The sequence below is a fragment of the Phaseolus vulgaris genome, chromosome 11 (genome assembly GCF_000499845.2).
Source record: "Phaseolus vulgaris cultivar G19833 chromosome 11, P. vulgaris v2.0, whole genome shotgun sequence".
Classification (NCBI taxonomy): Eukaryota; Viridiplantae; Streptophyta; class Magnoliopsida; order Fabales; family Fabaceae; genus Phaseolus; species Phaseolus vulgaris.
In genome coordinates, this window is record NC_023749.2 from 1,007,201 (window position 1) to 1,025,387 (window position 18,187).

The following is an 18,187-nucleotide window of genomic DNA, read 5'->3' on the forward strand; positions in this document are numbered from 1 at the left end:
TCAACCCAATTACTTTAGTTTTGGACCCAACTAGCTAAATGTGGGAACTGCCCTTCACCATACTAGAAAGTCACCTTCTAACTTCCATCTCTAACTTCCATAAGAGATAACAATGGTAAGCGGGTTATGCGGGTCAGTTTAGAGATTATCTCTTATATGGGATATGTCAGTAAAATGACTTTGCACTTCTTACGCGAAAGTCACAAATTCGATTCGCATTTTGCAGGCTAAACACATGGGCAGGCTACCCTTCATTGTCATCCCTAACTTTCACAATGAGAGCTGGTCCGCCCCGCGTTTAGTTTGCAAAATGCAGATCGAGCCAGTCTTCATTATTATTGCTAACTTTCACACTTTCCAAACTCTTTTGATGCAAATATTAGATACGAGTGTTGATATGTTGACAATTTTACATCAAATTACAACTGAAAAAAAAAAGAGTGTTTTGTAAGATGTGAACCACACGTAAAGAGATGAAACAATTTTAAAATTATATTTTGTCACATTACAATTATAAACTGATACATTTTATCGAATAGTTGTCAAAGTAAAAAATTTCATATTAAATTAGTTGGTTATACAACAAGATAAAAGGTTTCCTCTTCCTAATCATCTTATGTAGATTTCACCATGAGTTGATATTACTATTTAAAGTTTTCAATGTTTGAATTACTTATCTAAGTCAATAGTAATTTGTTATGTATGTGTTGCTAATGATTGTTGACTATAAGAGGAATGATAGTGTTGCTAGATTTTTGTTGTTTTTGATTATTTTGGCTTTGGTTGGTGAGATGGTGAGGTGTCCATTGGATTTTTGGTATTTGGTCCAACCCATTGTAAGGTCAATTCCATTGGGATTTTGTTTTTTAATGATATACTATTCAATTCAAATCATAAAAAATAATAATTTAATAGCTTTGAATATGTCATATTTGACTAAGAAATTTATCAATTTTATTTATGTAAAAAAAATAGTATTTTTCTCATCAATTTGACCCTCCTAATAATTTTTTAACCTTATACTAGCCATTCCACTAGTTAACATCACTAACATAATGAATTCCACATTAATAAAATACATATAAAAACTAAAATTAAACATCACTATATAAGATCTTAACTTTTATGATTTTTTATTTGGTTAAGATGAATTATTATTAAAAAAATTGAGACTTTAAAAATAAAAAATGTTTAACAAATTACCAAAGTCGATGTTATTCGACGTATCTACATAAAAATAAAGTTAATATCATACTAAACTCAAAGTTACTGCTCTTTCATTTATATGATGACACGTGGCAATCCATCATTCATTGAAGAAACTCTCCATTGAGAAGCGGACAAATGGCAGCGTGAACTTGAAGAGTCAAATGTGGCGCGTTTTGAAGTCTTGCAATGAAGACATGTGAACCTTTAACATGGCCCAAGATAAAAGGCTTAAAGGCCCAAAATCTTAATCTATTGGGCCCAAAATACAAGGCTCTTAATAAAAGCAGGAAATTGCTTTTTGCACCATATTACACAGCACCCAATCCAGTGGAAATACGAAAATACCCTTAAAAAATGGGATATCTGAAATTTTATTTTCGGAACACAATAATCTGGATTTATTTTTTTGGAAAATATTATTTTTAATTATTAATTTTTTTATTGGAATGGGATTTTGATTTTTTGTTTATGGATTATTTTTTTCTGAAATACAATAATCTCTTTCAGATCTATTTTTACAGATGTATTATTTTCAATTCCAGATTTTATTTTCAGAATAAAGAGCATTTTTGGTATTTTAAAATTATGTTGAGGTGCATGTTCAAAAATGTTGGGTGCAGGAAGCAATTGGCATAAAATCATAAACTAGGTTAAAGAAAAATAATTTCATAGGAAATATCTTCTGCTTCATTCTTCTTAGTCTCGATATGTTGATAGCTTATAATTAATTTGTATTTTCTTTTTGATAAATAAAATGATACATGTTTTCCTTTTTAAGAAAAGAGATTAATTGTGACAATGCACTTTAATTTAATATACGAAAATAGTGTTGTTAAGATTTTGGAAACCAGTAATTCTTAATATGAAGAGAATTAATTTGATAGTATGAAGCATTAATTAATATCTAAAAATGAATTTTTAACCTATTTAAATTATCTATTTTCATATCTGAAAGGGGAAAAGATTTAAAACTTTCAAAATCAATCATTTAAGATATTTTTTAAACATATTAAATTTTACCCAATAGCATGTATCTTTTCATAAGTAGGAAAAACAAAATCAGCAGAAGAAAACAAAAACCAGTAGCCAATAATTCTCTTACAATTGAAGTCTCAGTAGCATTCTCAGTCAGCCAAATGGCACAGTGAGTGGCTTAAGAATGAAGCTTAAGGAAGAATCAAATTGATTCATCAAAGAATCAGATTCACAAAAGTCATTTTTGTAAGCAGTTTTGCTACTGATTTTAAGCCATGAAAAATACCATGTTACTCCACACCTATGTAGCACAGATACGAACACTAACACGATACGGACACAAAGATACGTATAATTTCTAAAATATAGGACATGGAGATACGAATCTATATATTATATAATTTTGAATTATATAAATTGAAAATAAATATTTATGTGCAAAAGTATGTTTCAAATTATTTTGAGAGCAGGAAGATATTTTTCATAACTGGTTCAAAAGAATTTGTTCCTTATTTTTATAATCATAATAAAAATTAATACAATAAATTTGAATTTTTAGAAAATTATTGTATTTATACCTTTTAAAATTGTGTTAGAACCGTGTTAGAATTTTCAAAAATTCAACAAATATTTTTTGAATTGAACACTTCACCGATAAGTGTCCTACAAGTGTCGTACGAGTGTTGACACGAATACGTGTGTCCGACACGGATACGCTCATTTAAGAGAAGTGTCCGAGCCTCATAGCTCCACATTCATATAATTATTAGGCCTTTTATGAAATTTCAATAATTGTTTTTCCTTTTTCTATTTTTTATGATGGATTTCTGATTGAAGGTGGGAAATGAGTTGGAATCTCTCCAGCCATGTTCTTTGTGCCATAGCTTTGTAGATGCATCCAACGGCTGAGAAAAGAAGTCAACCAAGTCAAACAAACAGTTCTGGTTTTTCCACAACAGGCCTATTTACCATCTGCAGCTATTGTTCCTCCAATATTAGCCAATGCTTTTCATCTCTTATTTAGATCATCACCCAAATCCTCAACAAAATTAAGGAACACAACATCATCATCATCATTTTAATGTTTTGGTTGGGGGGATTGAGCATCATCATCATCATTTTAATGCTTTGGTTGGGGGATTGAGCATCAATAAAGGAATGAAAAAGACATTCAATTTCATTGGTTTTCAACAGTCACTGCTGCAAGATCCGTTGGCACTACACAGGGCAAGGTATATTGACATACCCTAAATGGCTTGCAATTATAATATCTCCATCATAAATGGCTGCTTCCTAAACTTTGTATCTACACCAAAGAGTGAACACTATTCCCAATTAATGAGTTGGTCCCATTGATAACGAATAGGAAAGCAAATCATAAATGCAGATTAAATTTTACAATTTTAATGTTATGTGCATTATAAATTGATGCAGCAAACTTTGAGATTCAAAACTAACAACACTTGCTCACAGATGATTCTCCAATCTTGTGAAGCCTCAAAAGTTGAGAATTGCTCTCAGCCTTCAGAGTTTGGATTCTGGAGAAGATAACATCACGATCTGGTTTCTTCATACTTGCATTGATTGATTGAGCAGGTATGGAGGGTGACATTGTGACTCTCATGAAAGTGTGGCCCCCAGTTGTCATCTCTTTATGCTACTGCTATTGGATCCGCAAGGTTGTTCCTCCAGGAACAATACGACTCCTCCTTCTTCTTCCCATCATCTTCTTATACATTGTGCTTCCTCTAAGCTTTTCTTCTGTACATTTGTCTGGCACCATAGGGTTCTTCCTCGGCTGGCTTGCAAACTTCAAGCTCTTGCTCTTTGCTTTCGACAAGGGACCTCTCTCCTCCGACCAATTCATCTCTCTTCCACGTTTTGTGGCCGTGGCGTGCCTCCCCATCAAGATCCAACAAACTGCACCAGGTTCTACACACACCCAACATTCTTCAACTAAAAATGGTAAAACCCCACATCCAGATCCATCAAAAAGTTCCGGTTTTGACACCCACCCATCTTCAAAAAAGCCAAATTCTGCTAGCCAACCCAAACAAAACCTGTCTTCCGTAAATGGGGGTACCCCACTTGTAGGGTATGCCCTAAAGGGTGTTGCTTTGGGGGTTTTGGTGAAGATATATGACTACAGTGAGAGCATTAACCCGAAGGTGATTATGTGCATGTACTGTTTCCACATCTACTTCATGCTGGAGATAATCTTGGCAGTGGTTGCAGCAATGGCGAAAAGCACGTTGGGGATAGAGCTGGAGCCGCAGTTCAAGGATCCACTGTGCTCAACCTCACTGCAAGACTTCTGGGGGAGGAGATGGAATCTGATGGTCACCAGCATCCTCCGACCAACGGTGTACGAGCCGACCCTGAAAGGCGCATCGAAGGTTGTCGGTTCCAGGTGGGCCCCACTGCCGGCGGTGATGGGGACCTTTGTGGTGTCGGGTTTGATGCACGAGTTGATACTGTTCTACTTGGGGAGATTGGAGCCCACCTTCAGAATGACGTGCTTCTTTCTCCTTCATGGAATCTGCTTGGTGGCGGAGATTGCGTTGAAGACGACGCTAACCGGCAGGTGGCGGTTGCCGAGGTTTGTGTCGGGGCCCTTGACAGTGGTGTTTGTGATGGGTACCAGCCTTTCCCTGTTCCTGCCGGAGTTCATCCGGTGTCGGGTTGATGTTAGGGCGTTTGAGGAATACGCCGCCTTGGGCCACCTTCTTACAGCTCTCAAATCATTTTTATGACCATCTTTATTACTGCTATTTATTTTTTATTTAATACACATTACATGTTAAAAAGAGATTTTTTTTAATTTTTTTTTTCCATTTTGGATACGTTTAAACAAAATTACAAATTTAAGCAAGTCGTGCCAATTCGGTACGACTTCATATGCAGAAGTCGTCCCAATTAGGCACGACTTCTGCCCTGTCATACAAAATTCGTTGGCATGACTTCTGTCACATCATAATTTTTTTTTTAATTCTTTTTATATATTGGGTAATAGGTTATGTAATGTTAAAAATTAATTTGATACATAATTTTTTAAGAGTGTTAGTTTTAAGGAACAAAAAATTGGATAATCGTGTATGGATCATGTTTGACGGTAATGTAATACAATAACTTGATTATTTGATTAATTAAAAAATGAAGAAAATTGTTATTGAATTTGGAAATAAATACATAAATGAAAATTTATTGTATTTGGAAAATAAATAGAGAATTATTGTTGTGAATTTGCAAAATAAATAGCTTGAGAAGTAATGATTTTACAGAACACGTAATAATGAGAAAAAATTAATTAGAACTAAACAAATTAGTAAGATTCATTACAAGATATAAAATAAAACTATAAAGTTGAACTAAAAGTAAATTATTTATGGGAAGACGTGACACAATGTGGTCTTCATATTTGTTGTCGAGGTCTTTGTGGAGGAGGATCATCAACGACATGTTCATCATCATCGTTGTTATTGGCTTCATTATGAGATGTTGGTGAGAGCATTGTGGGTTGATACTGCATGGGTGATGTTGGATTATATGCAAAAAGATGGGTGAATGCCGAAATTCCAAATATATTTTGTGGAGTGGAAAAAGTACTTGAAGGAGAAGGTAAAAAGTTATACGTGTAAGTAATCTGATGGTGTGGAAAATGAAGTGACAGGGCAGAAGTCGTGCCAAGTTGACATGACTTCAGTATGACAGGGCAGAAGTCGTGTCAAGTTGACACGACTTTAGTATGACATGGCAGAAGTCGTGTCTAATTAGGACGACTTCTGCATATGAAGTCGTGCCTAAATTTGTAATTTTTTTTAAACAGACCCCATTTTAGTAAAAATAAAAATAAAAATAACCCATCATAATAAAAAAATCGTTAAACCATGATGCTTAGTTTCATACAAGTTACAGTTTTTTCACTTTCTAATTTTACCTCATGATAAAAATTACTACTTTTCAACCACACTATTGTATGTATATGTCGTGTATACGTGATACATATTACTTTTATATAAAATACAAAAACATCATTTTATATAATTATATATAAATATATTTTATTTTTTTATAAAAAAAGATTGAAAAGTATATGTATCAGTATCAAATAGAGAATGTCCGAATCCTATAGAATACACTATTTGGAGTAATGTTTACACGATGTGCAATTCGAGTAACACTAATGTTTTTTATTTTATTTTTTTAATTAAGTATGAAGGAATCATATCTAAAAGCATGATTTCAATATTTTTATTAGGCAAGACTTGTGTTTTGTTATTTTTTCTATTTTTTATTGTTAAGAGTAAACCTCTCTGATCAACTGAATCAAATCTTATAATTAAAAAGATGGTTCTATGTTTAATAATATTTGAAAATAAGAAAAGTTGCAGAGGGATCATGTTTGAAGCATATCATATACTAATGCTTATCAAACATTCTTATGTTTATATCATACTTCACAAATTTAAACAATACAAAATATATAATGTAATATTCACTTAAATACTAACAAATAAATTTATAATTCATCTACAATATTAATAAAGGATTCCCTTTTTATTTGTATATAACTAACCTAACCGTTTTTTAAAATTAAAATAATTATCTATAATATTAAAAATTAACTACAATAAAATTATATTTTTTTTATATATTCTAAATTGTATTATTTTTTAATATAATGAAAATGGTGAATATATACAATAACCCTGCTCACTACTCCACCACAAGTCATTTTGTATTTTTTTTAAAACACTTTTGGTTTAGTTATATTTAGTTAAAAAGTAATTTTATTTGCCACACATATTTTAATTTTTATTGTTGTGTAGGATTTGTCTCTTCCTTTCTCAATTTATATTTAAAGAGGTAGGTTCAAGAATGTGATTTTGCATGGTTTAACTCAACAAGTCAAATGCAAAATTCTTATAAAAAATGTTCTTAAAATATCTATCAAATTATTTTAAGCCTTGATAAAAATGGACAGTTTGAACCAGAAAAATGTTAGCAACACACCTTCTTAAATATTCTTTACTATTAATTAAATTTATTAAAAACCATAAAATTTAGTGGATCTTACTTTTGATTTAAACTCTACTCATTTGATCTTATAATTTTTAAGAAATTTTAAATTGCATCTGAAATTTTTCTTAAATACATTGGCAGTTGAATTACAATGGATCCAAATGAACTTTGTGCAATTGATTAAAACACATACACAATACATTGGCAGTTGAATCACAATGGATCCAAATGCCAAATAAATTCTAAGTGAGTGCAGTGGAGTGAATCTTTCACTTTTTTCAAAGCTGCTTGTCTGTGTTGCAGCAGGGGTGATGATGGATCTTCACTTTGTTGGGAGTGATGGTCATTTTTATTTTTGCGGGGAGCTCTCCTTGAGATAGCTTTCCATTTCGATTCAAATATACTAGCTACAATGATGTACAAAAACGAAACAAAAATGCTTAAACTTCTTAGTTATTATGAGAAACTGCCAATACTGAAATCCTTAACAGATCAAACATAACAGGATGAGACAATCTTGCTTAGAAACAATATCCCAGTCAATTCAGTAAAAGATAGCTGGATTATAATGTTGCAAGAATGGCTTCAGGGTATTACAAATGCACAGAAAAAAATTCCCCAAATTACCAATCACCATTGGATGAAAATGGCTATCAAACAAGACAACAGATTACAGGGTAATACAGTAAAAATGAGAAATATAAATCAATACATAATTTTCATCTTATTTCTCATCTCAGCACTCAGTTACATCAGATTACTACAGCTAAGAAAGTACCCCATTTGACAGTAAAAATAAATTATTCTATTACATATAACATAAATTAATTAGTTTACTGGGTTATCTGTCAATTAGTAATCTATTTCCTCATCCAGATACAGAAGAAAGAGTTCTCCATTGATTCAATCACTCTACCTACGAGATAAGGATAGAGAAAGAGGAAAAAACCGAGAATTTCAGATATTACTTTTGATCCAAAAATCGATCTGATTTTTTTGGTACTTTTCGCTCAATGATGAAATGGGTCAGATTCTACAGGACCAAACCTTGTGGGAGTTAAGGAATGATGAAAGAAAAGAAAAAAAATAAAGTAAATAAAATTGCAGTAGAAGAGTCCTGATTCCAAACGAAAAAATTCAAACTTGATTGAAAAGGATCTCTCTGATTATTGAAGATGTAAAGGAATTGGTATTATTCCCAAAGTCAGGAACTTGATCAAGAAAGAAATCTGTGCTCAGGAGAGTAAGGAAACGGGAGGTAGTTTCATGAAAACAACATCTCCAGACACAAAGAAGGTCCTCTTTCTGCAGGACATTCAATTTCTAAAGCTTGTAAGTTGTAACCAATAAGATAATCCACAAATACAGCAAGGACAGCCTGAGAACTGAATTTAGTCCTCAGAATGAGTCAGGTGGATGCAAAGGAAAGACAACAAAGACCATTACTGGTGAGTAATCCAACTTCTTTTAAGCCATCAAGTTAACTTGAGTACCATCACAAGGTTACATGAATGAAAGAACGGGAAATTGATCAACTAGCTCCCTCCTATAACTTTCTACTAGTCCTAACAAAGATTTAATTGAATAGAGGTAGAAACCAACTGACTTATAAGTTCAGTTCAGTTCAGAGCATCTAAATCACCAAGAGGTCCTTAGTTAAGGGTAGAGTTCACATATGACACAGAAACTACAATACAACTACATCATGTAATTAGCAGCTTGTCACAGTAGCACCTACCAAAAAAAAAAACAAAAAAACATAAATCGAAATAATCTACAACAACATTAAAAAAATCAACAATTTTCTGTCTCCAGATAAGTTGGGCCTATAACAACAGAAAAGCAATCATGTAAAAGGTAAGTAAAAGAACACAAAATCAGACACATACCCTCACTTCGGTCTGTAAAACCGCAAATGATGCATGCACAAATCCAAGGCCTTCCAGCACGGGATGCCTTTGCACCACCGTTAAGTTCCCCGTTGTGCTGCTTCAAACTGCACCAATTAAGTACGAATTAAACGTCTATTATTACTTTAACTTGGGTGTAAATTGCAGACATCAGTTTTGTAAAATCAAAAGAATTGCAAAATCAGCTAGATCAAAAGAACAAAAATTGAATTGGGTGTATGAGAACTCATTAAAGTAAGGATTTTTGCATTCATTAACCTGTAGCATAACTAGTGTCACAAAATGGAGTTCAAAAAGTCCTATGAAATTTTGCATTACAGAACAAAGGCATTGTGATTTACCTTGGAATGGGAAAGACATAAGACACAAGGATACAAAAAGCACGACACTTTTCACACATAAGCACACAAAAAATAAAAAAAATCAGCACCCATAGAATCAGATTACAAATTAATCGAAATTTGAAGTTAACAGAGAGGAATGATTGAGCTGGGAACATCGGAAAATTGAGTTACCGGCGAGGGAAATTGTTTGTGATCCCAACGTAGGTTTTGATTGGATGGTTGGTGGAGAGGATGAGATAAACACACCATGAATCTGACTCTGATTTTGGTTTGGCATTGAATTTTATTTCTGATTTTGTAGGAGAGGACGATTTGCATAATTTAGGGTTTGGATTAGGGCGTTTGATTGAACGAAATTGGGTAGACAGCGTTCTCATAATCTACCGTTGTACCGTTGGAGCAGTTACTACTCGCCATTTCAAACAACAAATATTGAAATAAATATATAGTTTTTGAAACAAAAATGATAATTTGACACTCATAACATAACAAAATACTCCTATTTTACGTCTATATAATAATATATATTAAAATATATAAAAATATAATTATAATAATAATAATATATTAAGTTATCAAATTGAAGTAATTCTTTTAATTGTGTAAATTTATTGGATACCCAATAACTTGTAACAATTATTATTTACCTAGTAATTATGTAGAATAGATACGGACACAGAGAGATATGTATAATCTCTAAAATGTAGGTACGGAAATCTATATATTATATAATTATGAATTTTATAAATTGACAAAAAATATTTATGTGCACAAAGTATGTTTCAGATTTTTTTAAGAGTACCAAGATCTTTTTCATGATTGGTTCAAAAGAATTTGTTCCTTATTTTTATAATTATAATAAAAATGTATATAATAAATTTGAGTTTTTAGAAAATTATTGTATTTATCATTTTTAAAATCGTGTTAGAATTGTGTTAGAATTTTTTAGAAATCCAACAAATATTTTTTGAATTGAACACTTCATTTATAAGTGTCCTACGAGTGTCGACACCGATACGTGTATCCGACACGGACAAACCATTTAAGAGAAGTGTCCGAGCTTCATAGTACGTTTTTATAATTAAAATTTGATTTTTCTGAAAGTTGAAATCCTCACCTTGGTTGCAATCGTGTTAAATTCTGAATTGTTTTTTTTTTCCCGATTATTAAATATTGGAGAAGAAAAATTTATGGAAAATAAATAAATGATAAATAAGAAGAGTTGAGGAAACTATTCACTATTAAACATTACAATTTTTATTAAAAATACGCATTAAATATTCACTTTATTCATTTAATAAAAATTAATCCATTCATTTATCAACTCCAACTTTAATTAATTATATTTTCTAATTTTTAACATTTTTTAAAAAAGAATTTGTATCTATAAACAAACACCTACTCGTGTTATAATTTTATATTTAAAAAGAAACAATAATAACTAATATACATTATTTCCTTCATACAAATTAGAGTTGAGATTAATGTTTCATGTCATTGAGATTCAGCTGCTGAATTTCTGAACTTGGAGCCAGATTTCTCCATGTAAGATCTTATTCTGTCCAAAATCGAGATTCTAGAACCCAAGAATCTTACCATGGCTGATTTTCTTGAACCTTCTCTCATAAATTCTAACTCCCACGCATCAGCTTCTTTCAGACACACTGCATCATCAAGCAGTGGCAGTGAGACAGAACCTTGAGACTCTACATTTCTGATCCACCCACGCAGCAAGAAATTTATGACCTGCATGTCATAACAATACTTGCAGTATTACTATTGAGCATCAACCACTTTCATGCAAGAAATTGTGATGCATACCTCAGGGACTTCATCATGAGGGCAGTGACCAGCAGGGCTGATTTCATAGTATGCAGCTTCAGGCACCTTCCTTTTTACTTGCACTCCCCAAAGTGGCTTTACCCAGGGATCTTCTCTTCCGTACATGAGGCAGATTGGCACATTGGTTCTTCCACATCTAGAATGTAGATAAACTGAAAATCCTTAAGTTTTGGAACCACAAATCTGATACCAGTTACTAGGTTAGAGAAGTAGTTGTGTCTACCTAGATAAGGATTCATTGAAAGATAATTCTGCCTGGGGAGCACACATAATTGATGCAAAAGCTGCTGCTGCTGCAGGATGCTGTGTGGTGTCTATAATGTGTGAAATTAAACTATCTACATTCGTTGAATGGTCTGCATAAACCTGATTAAGTACCTCAGAAATACTTGCAGGATCTCTAATTTTCTCCCACCTAGAGGAAATAAAACAGTCTAATGTCGTGTTAGAGATTATAATATACAAGTGTGTATAAATATTATAAGTCAATTTTGTAAGACTTAAAATTTATTTCTTATGGTATTCTTATTCTAATATGTCACATATGAATGTGACTGAGGGTCACAGATGAAATGTGGCAGAGTAGTTCATAACTACAACATTGAAGAAAAGGTCTGCCTAAAACATATGAAGCAACATAAAATAGTGTTACTTACACCAACTCTGTGAGTCTCCTTACAGTTGTTGGTAGGGGAAATGTTCCAGCCCATGGAAAAAGTTTTGCTAGGCGTGGATTCTTTATAGGATTAGGAAGAAAACCCCAAAAAGGTGTTGCATTAAGAAGTGTGACACCTTTCACTAAATGAGGGTTACGTGCTGCAAAATACAATGCAACATATCCTCCCAGTGAGTTGCCCACAATGTAGACTGGTTCACCAATGACCTGCACCAAACCAATTTGCTTCATTCATCAATGGTCAATATCCACAAACAAGGTACCTCCTCAGTAAACTACACCAAACCATCTACCCCTATCCCTTTCAAATGGAAAAAACTATTAGAAAATTCGAGACATCACCACGTATCATGGCTCCAAAAACACATCTCACTGAGTTTCCTCTCTTCTTTTTCACTCCTTTATTCTTTTCCTTTACTTTCTAATATTTCGGTATTCTAGATTTTTATTCTAGAAAAGTTTACGTACTAGTTCTGATACTTAAGTATTATCCATGTTGTATTCTGGAGGCTTCTGCAATACACTGGGAATAAGTTCTTCAGACCATTCATCTACAGAAAACTAGTATTTTCGTGTTTTCAGCTTTAATTTACTACATTTTTCAACACATGGTTTGAGTAAACATTGATTAACTGTGATGAAAAACCAGCTAGCTGCTATGAAATAGCATGTCACCAACCTCTTCTACGAAGTATCGAACTTGATCTTGCCATAAATCGATGGAGTATACAAGATTGGTGGCCCACGGTTCCGTTTCATCTCCAAAGCCCCATGAAGAAGCATTTCCATTTGAAGTAGCACCTTCCTTATTGCAGTGAGTTGTAGGATCTTCGAAGGGCAAGGACAATCCTTGGCCTAGAAAATCGAGTGCCCATACTCTTGTGTCACGCCCCAAATCCCTCAGCTGCTTTTCATAATGGAAAGAACCAACACCAAAACCAGGAAGAAAGAGAACATGTGGAGAATCCACGTTCTCACACCCTGCCTTATCGTAGTGAACATTGAGTTTAGGCTTCCATTCCCAAAAGCAACTGCTTATTGAAGCACCACATTCACCATTTGACCCTTCTGGCAGACCGGGAATGACAAGGTTAGTAGTTGCAGGCTCTTGTATCCCTGAAACATCTCTTAAACCCTTTTCACCACCAATCACATAGCCCTCATATCTATCACTATAGGCCCTGCAAGTCATTTTTTTGGACCCTTCAAGAACAGTCACAGACCCAGAATCTCTTTGCTGCTCCTTATTATCATGAAATCTCACTGACCCTCTTCTAGAAATGGCATTGGTATAACAAACTCCAAAAATGGGAAACCTTGAATGACGTGAATTCAAACACTTGTCATCAAATTTCCAGTGCAAGTCCACAACTTTACAGCATGGTCCAGATCTATACGAGAGAATTTCCATACCCAGAAACCGAATTCTGCAATAATCAGCCACCAAATGAAGTTGTGATCATCGTGTACAAAGGAAGAAAAAAGAACAAAAGGGTAAACTTTTTAGAAGTCAAAATTGATTTTTTTTCATCTTTCAAACAAACCCAGTAATGACTTTTGTTCATACAATGCCTTTAGAAACAAAACCAAATTTGTATAGCAAGGGATAGAAGAAAGGGCAAACAAAACTAACCAGAAAAACAAGCAGATAGTAGGAACACATAAATTTATCTGAATGTTCTATGTCTGAATCTCCTATTTTCTTCATCTGTTGAACATTTTACCATGATTAATGAATACATAACTTCAACTGTTAATTGTCTCAGCAGTGAAATATGATGATAGGTGGTGGTAAAAGAGTTGGTGATTCTGAAAGAGATCCTTTGTTCTTATCCAGAGTAGATTACAGAGTCGTGTATGGCTTGTTCTAAAGAGATATCTTAGCTTCAAACCTGTATGTGATGGTGAAGTGCACTCAGTAGCTTGTAACCACAATCTTTCATCATGAATACATCAAATTTTATCTAAAGATTTTTCATGTGTGTTTGTTGATTTATTTTAATTCACATATTTTATGTGAACCGGAACATCAAATAAAGTTCTATAATAATTTGATTTGGTATTTGCAAGTAAATAGAGAATAATATGAGGCAAATGCTCCCTGCACCCAATCATTTTTAACCTGCACCCAACATATTTTTTTAATTTCCAAAAATGCCCTTAATTCTGGAAATAAAAATCCGGAATTGAAAATAATATATTCCGGAAAAATAAATCCAGAAGTAATTATTGAGTTTCGGAAATAAAAATCCGGAAACCAAAATTAAAATTCTATTTCGGACAAAAAAATCCGGAATTGAAAAATAATACATTCCAAAAAAAAAAATCTGGAAAAGAAATAATTGTGTTTCGGAAATAAAAATCCGGAAACAAAAATAAAAAATCAATTCCGGATAAAAAAATCCGTAATATAAAATTTCGTTCCGGAAAAAAATATCCGGAACACATATTTCGGAAATTTTTTTTAAGGACAGTTTCGTCTTTTCAGCTAAGATCGGGTGCAGTGCTATGGTGCAGGAAGCAATTGCCATAATATGAATGATATTGGGCTTCGGCTGCTGGGGACTGGGCCTCCACCTCCATAGTTACTTTCTGCACCTCCATAAATATTTGAATTCCAAAACTATCCTTCAAAGGGTTTGTTTCCTTTTCTTCATTTTCGAATGCGTGATTTATACAACTTACAAACTCATACAAAATTATATTTTAAATTTTAGAATTAGGAAGATATTTCTAAATTCAAAAATATATTTTCTAAGTTTAAAAATCAAATTTTAGAATTTAATATACATTCTAAACTCTAAAATTTAAAATACAAAATTTTAGAAAGAAATAAAGATGTCAATAAAGAAGATGAGAAAAATGACAAAATTATCATTTCACACCTTCTAAGTAGGTGAATGACAAAATAGTGTTTTAAATAGTATTCCTTTATAAGAATGTTTGGTGAGTTAATGGAAGGATAAAACACTTGTTATAATGCTTTTAATTTAAAATTTAGCATTGTTTAGTGAGTTAATGGAAGGATAAAATACCAGTTAATGCTTTCAATTTAAAATGGTAATGAATTACAATCAGATTTTGATAATTTAGTGGAAACACATGTGCGATTGTGTCGGTGTATCCACATTTTTTTTTTACTCAATTTTCACAGTGATAAAAATATAACATACATACAGACATAATTTTGGATGAGTCAAAATTAAAAAAATAAAAAATAGAGTGTACAGAATAATTAAAAATATAAATTATTTTATTTTATATGTGAGATTTGATGTTGAAATGTGTAAAAATATATTCTCTTTATTATCTTAAAATAAGGAACTAAAAGAAGATTACACTCATATGTCGATGTTTTCAAGCATCCGCTGTTTTAACCTAAAAGAAAAGAGAAGATTATGATTTGACATGTGTGATGAAAGAAAGTGAAAGAAGAGATAAGATCTTACTTGTGTTTTAAATAATATTCCTATTTAAGGAAGCGTGCATGTTGAGTGAGTTAATGGAAGGATAAAACAATAGTTAAAATGGTTTTAATTTGAAGTGATAATGAATTTGAATATTAAGTAGGAAGCAATAATTGGTTTAAATGCGAATAGAAAATATCTAATTGAAAATGGCGTCGTGAGTAACCAACCACTTTACTTTTCCGTTGGCAGTGACGGAAGTGGAAAGAAACGGAACGAGATGGTTTTCACGGAGTCGTCTCTTCTCCTTCCCTCCGGTTCGAACAGCAGGAAGAGCACCGTACCGGAAGACAAATGGGATTTGGCGTACATAGTGTATTTCACCCTGGGATTCGGCTACCTTCTCCCGTGGAACGCTTTCATCACAGCCGTTGATTACTTCTCCTATCTCTACCCCGACGCCAGCGTTGACCGCATCTTCGCCGTCGTTTACATGCTCATCGGCCTCGTCGGAATCTCCCTCATCATCCTCTACAGCCACACCTCCAGAGCCTTTCTCAGAATCAACGTTGGTTTGGCCCTCTTCGTCGTTTCGCTCCTCGTCGTTCCCCTAATCGATGCCTTCTACGTCAAGGGTAGGGTCGGAATCTCCGGGGGCTTCTACGCCACCTCCGTCGCCGTCGGCCTCTCCGGCGTCGCCGATGCGCTCGTCCAGGGCTCCATTGTTGGCTCCGCCGGCGAGCTGCCGGAGAGGTACACGCAGGCTGTCATCGCCGGCACCGCCGGTTCTGGTATTCCTCTAATTAATTACTATTATTGGTTCTTTTTTCGTGGAGTTGTTCAGTTTGATGAATGCATCGTTTGCGTTTTGTACGATGTGGTACTTGAGTGGGGATTTGGTATTGTTATTAATTTCGGTCATTTTCTTCTTAGATGTACTCTGATAACTTCCTTCTCTAACATCAGTGATATGTAGCACATATTTCTTCAAACTGGGTGAATTTTAGAAGCACGTTCGTAGTGTAGGAATCTTGGTTTCTTCGGGAGATTTATCTTTTGGGGGTGAACATTCTTAATCATTTTATGTCAAGGTTGTTTGGGTGTACGATGTTTAATTGTTTGTTAGACTTATCACCTCACTTACGTGTCGGATTTCCTATAATATATTTTTTCACTTGCGAGTTGTGACTCTCACTTGCGAGTTGTGACTCTCGGCGTGTCGTGAGAAACTCTCGGCGTGTTGTGAGAGGTGGATTGGAGATTGTGGCGTGAAAGGTGTATTGGAGATCGCAAATCGACTAAATTTTAAGAATTTCATAGTATATAAGTGGTTGAAAAACTCAATTTCAACTTATAAAGAATTAGGCTTAAATTTTATTTCTAAATAAGTGTTTGTGTCAAGAGTCAAAAAGTGATACGGTATCCATGGTGGTGTCGCGAGTCTCTCCTTTCCCTTAGCATTTATGTTCTTGTAATAATGGGTGATACACTGAAGAATTATGAAACACTCAAAACAGAGCTTAATTCTGGTTTGAAACTGTATGGTTAGGCAATATAAATTGTGTGTGTGCAAATATTTTGTCAGAAGTTATTGATATATATTCCTTTGTTTGTTGAACTTGGGTGGATAACTGTTCTCTCTTTTTATTGTGGATGTTTTGATTTCAGGAGTGCTTGTTTCAGTCCTGAGGATAATTACAAAAGCTGTTTACCCACAAGATGCTGCTGGCCTACAAAAGAGTGCAAATCTATACTTCTCTGTGTCAATTGTGATTGTGTTCATATGCATGGTTTTATACAACATGGTGCACAAACTTCCTGTTATGAAGTACTATAATGAACTTAAGGTTGAGGCGGCCTCTGCAAATGAAGACAATGGTCCCCTGACAGGAGCTGTCTGGAGGTCAACTCTATGGGATATTGTGGGAAGCATCAAGTGGTATGGATTTGGCATTGTGCTCATTTATCTTGTGACTCTGGCAATTTTTCCTGGTTACATTACTGAGGATGTGCACTCTGAAGTCCTTAAGGATTGGTATCCAATTCTCCTAATTGCTGCCTATAATGTGTTTGATCTGGTTGGCAAGAGTCTCACAGCAGTTTACTTCCTACAGAATGCAAAAGTTGCCATAGGCAGTTGCATAGCAAGATTGCTGTTTTTCCCTCTCTTCTTTGCGTGCTTGCATGGCCCCCAATTCTTCCGGAGTGAGATTCCTGTGACGATACTAACTTGCCTGTTAGGGCTTACCAATGGGTACCTAACCAGTGTATTGATGATGCTGATTCCTAAGGCTGTGAAGTTGCAGCATGCAGAGACTGCAGGGATTGTGAGTGTATTGTTCTTAGTTTTGGGTCTGGCTGCTGGGTCTGTTGTAGCTTGGTTTTGGGTTATCTGACCAAGCAATTTGTGGTAAAATGGAGACTCTGATACCTCTTTTGTGTCATGGCTCAATCAGAAATCAAAAACTGAAATGAATTTCCTTGATTTGTTTAAAAAAAATGAAACTTTGTAAGCTTATCTATTGATATAATGATACTGCTTTCAATTCTAAACAACTGGTGTCGGTTTAGAGTTTAGTTGATAGATGGATAAACAAAGTAAAGCCTGGGAAAGCATGATACATTTGGAACTTTTTCTGTTTACAACAAATGTAAGTTGAGATGCCACTAACTGCAAAAGATCCTTATAATTATATAAAATTACATTTTGAATTCTAAAGTTCAGAAGATCTACAATACAATTTGAAAATGAAAAAATAAACCTAACACTTTTTGTCGAATGGTAGTTTTGGAATTAAAAAA

At 33.8% G+C, this 18,187-nt stretch overlaps 4 protein-coding genes across 4 annotated transcripts; 2 read left to right on the forward strand and 2 right to left on the reverse strand.

Moving 5' to 3' along the window:
• Positions 1–2,981: 2,981 nt before the first annotated feature.
• LOC137829504 (acyl-CoA--sterol O-acyltransferase 1) lies at positions 2,982–4,993 on the forward strand. Its single transcript, XM_068636315.1, has 2 exons — positions 2,982–3,416; positions 3,658–4,993. The coding sequence occupies exon 2, from the start codon at positions 3,783–3,785 to the stop codon at positions 4,935–4,937; it is 1,155 nt and encodes a 384-aa protein (XP_068492416.1). The 5' UTR covers positions 2,982–3,416; positions 3,658–3,782; the 3' UTR covers positions 4,938–4,993.
• Positions 4,994–7,319: 2,326 nt separating this feature from the next.
• Positions 7,320–9,877, reverse strand: LOC137830654 (structure-specific endonuclease subunit slx1). Its single transcript, XM_068638117.1, has 3 exons — positions 9,632–9,877; positions 9,096–9,202; positions 7,320–7,613 (listed from the first exon to the last, which is right to left on the reverse strand). Exons 1-3 carry the CDS (start codon positions 9,835–9,837, stop codon positions 7,420–7,422), a joined length of 507 nt encoding a protein of 168 aa, XP_068494218.1. The 5' UTR covers positions 9,838–9,877; the 3' UTR covers positions 7,320–7,419.
• Positions 9,878–10,845: 968 nt separating this feature from the next.
• On the reverse strand, positions 10,846–13,965 carry LOC137819345 (pheophytinase, chloroplastic-like). The gene is made up of 6 exons (XM_068623159.1): positions 13,612–13,965; positions 12,658–13,405; positions 11,959–12,185; positions 11,526–11,717; positions 11,282–11,438; positions 10,846–11,206 (listed from the first exon to the last, which is right to left on the reverse strand). The coding sequence occupies exons 2-6, from the start codon at positions 13,387–13,389 to the stop codon at positions 10,955–10,957; spliced, it is 1,560 nt and encodes a 519-aa protein (XP_068479260.1). The 5' UTR covers positions 13,390–13,405; positions 13,612–13,965; the 3' UTR covers positions 10,846–10,954.
• Positions 13,966–15,378: 1,413 nt separating this feature from the next.
• Positions 15,379–17,941, forward strand: LOC137819196 (equilibrative nucleotide transporter 1). Its single transcript, XM_068622972.1, has 2 exons — positions 15,379–16,176; positions 17,054–17,941. The coding sequence occupies exons 1-2, from the start codon at positions 15,666–15,668 to the stop codon at positions 17,779–17,781; spliced, it is 1,239 nt and encodes a 412-aa protein (XP_068479073.1). The 5' UTR covers positions 15,379–15,665; the 3' UTR covers positions 17,782–17,941.
• The last annotated feature ends 246 nt before the right edge of the window (positions 17,942–18,187 follow it).

What these genes read in the sequence shown, in the direction of transcription:
- LOC137819196 (XM_068622972.1), top strand. Translation starts at nt 15,666, where the DNA reads ATGGTTTTCACGGAGTCGTCTCTTCTCCTTCCCTCCGGTTCGAACAGC. An exon ending in CGCCGGCACCGCCGGTTCTG is followed by an intron (nt 16,177 to 17,053) that starts GTATTCCTCTAA and finishes TTTTGATTTCAG; the next exon opens with GAGTGCTTGTTTCAGTCCTG.
- LOC137829504 (XM_068636315.1), top strand. Translation starts at nt 3,783, where the DNA reads ATGGAGGGTGACATTGTGACTCTCATGAAAGTGTGGCCCCCAGTTGTC.
- LOC137819345 (XM_068623159.1), bottom strand. Translation starts at nt 13,389, where the DNA reads ATGGAAATTCTCTCGTATAGATCTGGACCATGCTGTAAAGTTGTGGAC. An exon ending in TTCGATACTTCGTAGAAGAG is followed by an intron (nt 12,186 to 12,657) that starts GTTGGTGACATG and finishes GGTTTGGTGCAG; the next exon opens with GTCATTGGTGAACCAGTCTA. An exon ending in TTCAATGAATCCTTATCTAG is followed by an intron (nt 11,439 to 11,525) that starts GTAGACACAACT and finishes TCTACATTCTAG; the next exon opens with ATGTGGAAGAACCAATGTGC.
- LOC137830654 (XM_068638117.1), bottom strand. Translation starts at nt 9,837, where the DNA reads ATGAGAACGCTGTCTACCCAATTTCGTTCAATCAAACGCCCTAATCCA. An exon ending in ACAAACAATTTCCCTCGCCG is followed by an intron (nt 9,203 to 9,631) that starts GTAACTCAATTT and finishes TAATTGGTGCAG; the next exon opens with TTTGAAGCAGCACAACGGGG. An exon ending in TTTTACAGACCGAAGTGAGG is followed by an intron (nt 7,614 to 9,095) that starts GTATGTGTCTGA and finishes ACATCATTGTAG; the next exon opens with CTAGTATATTTGAATCGAAA.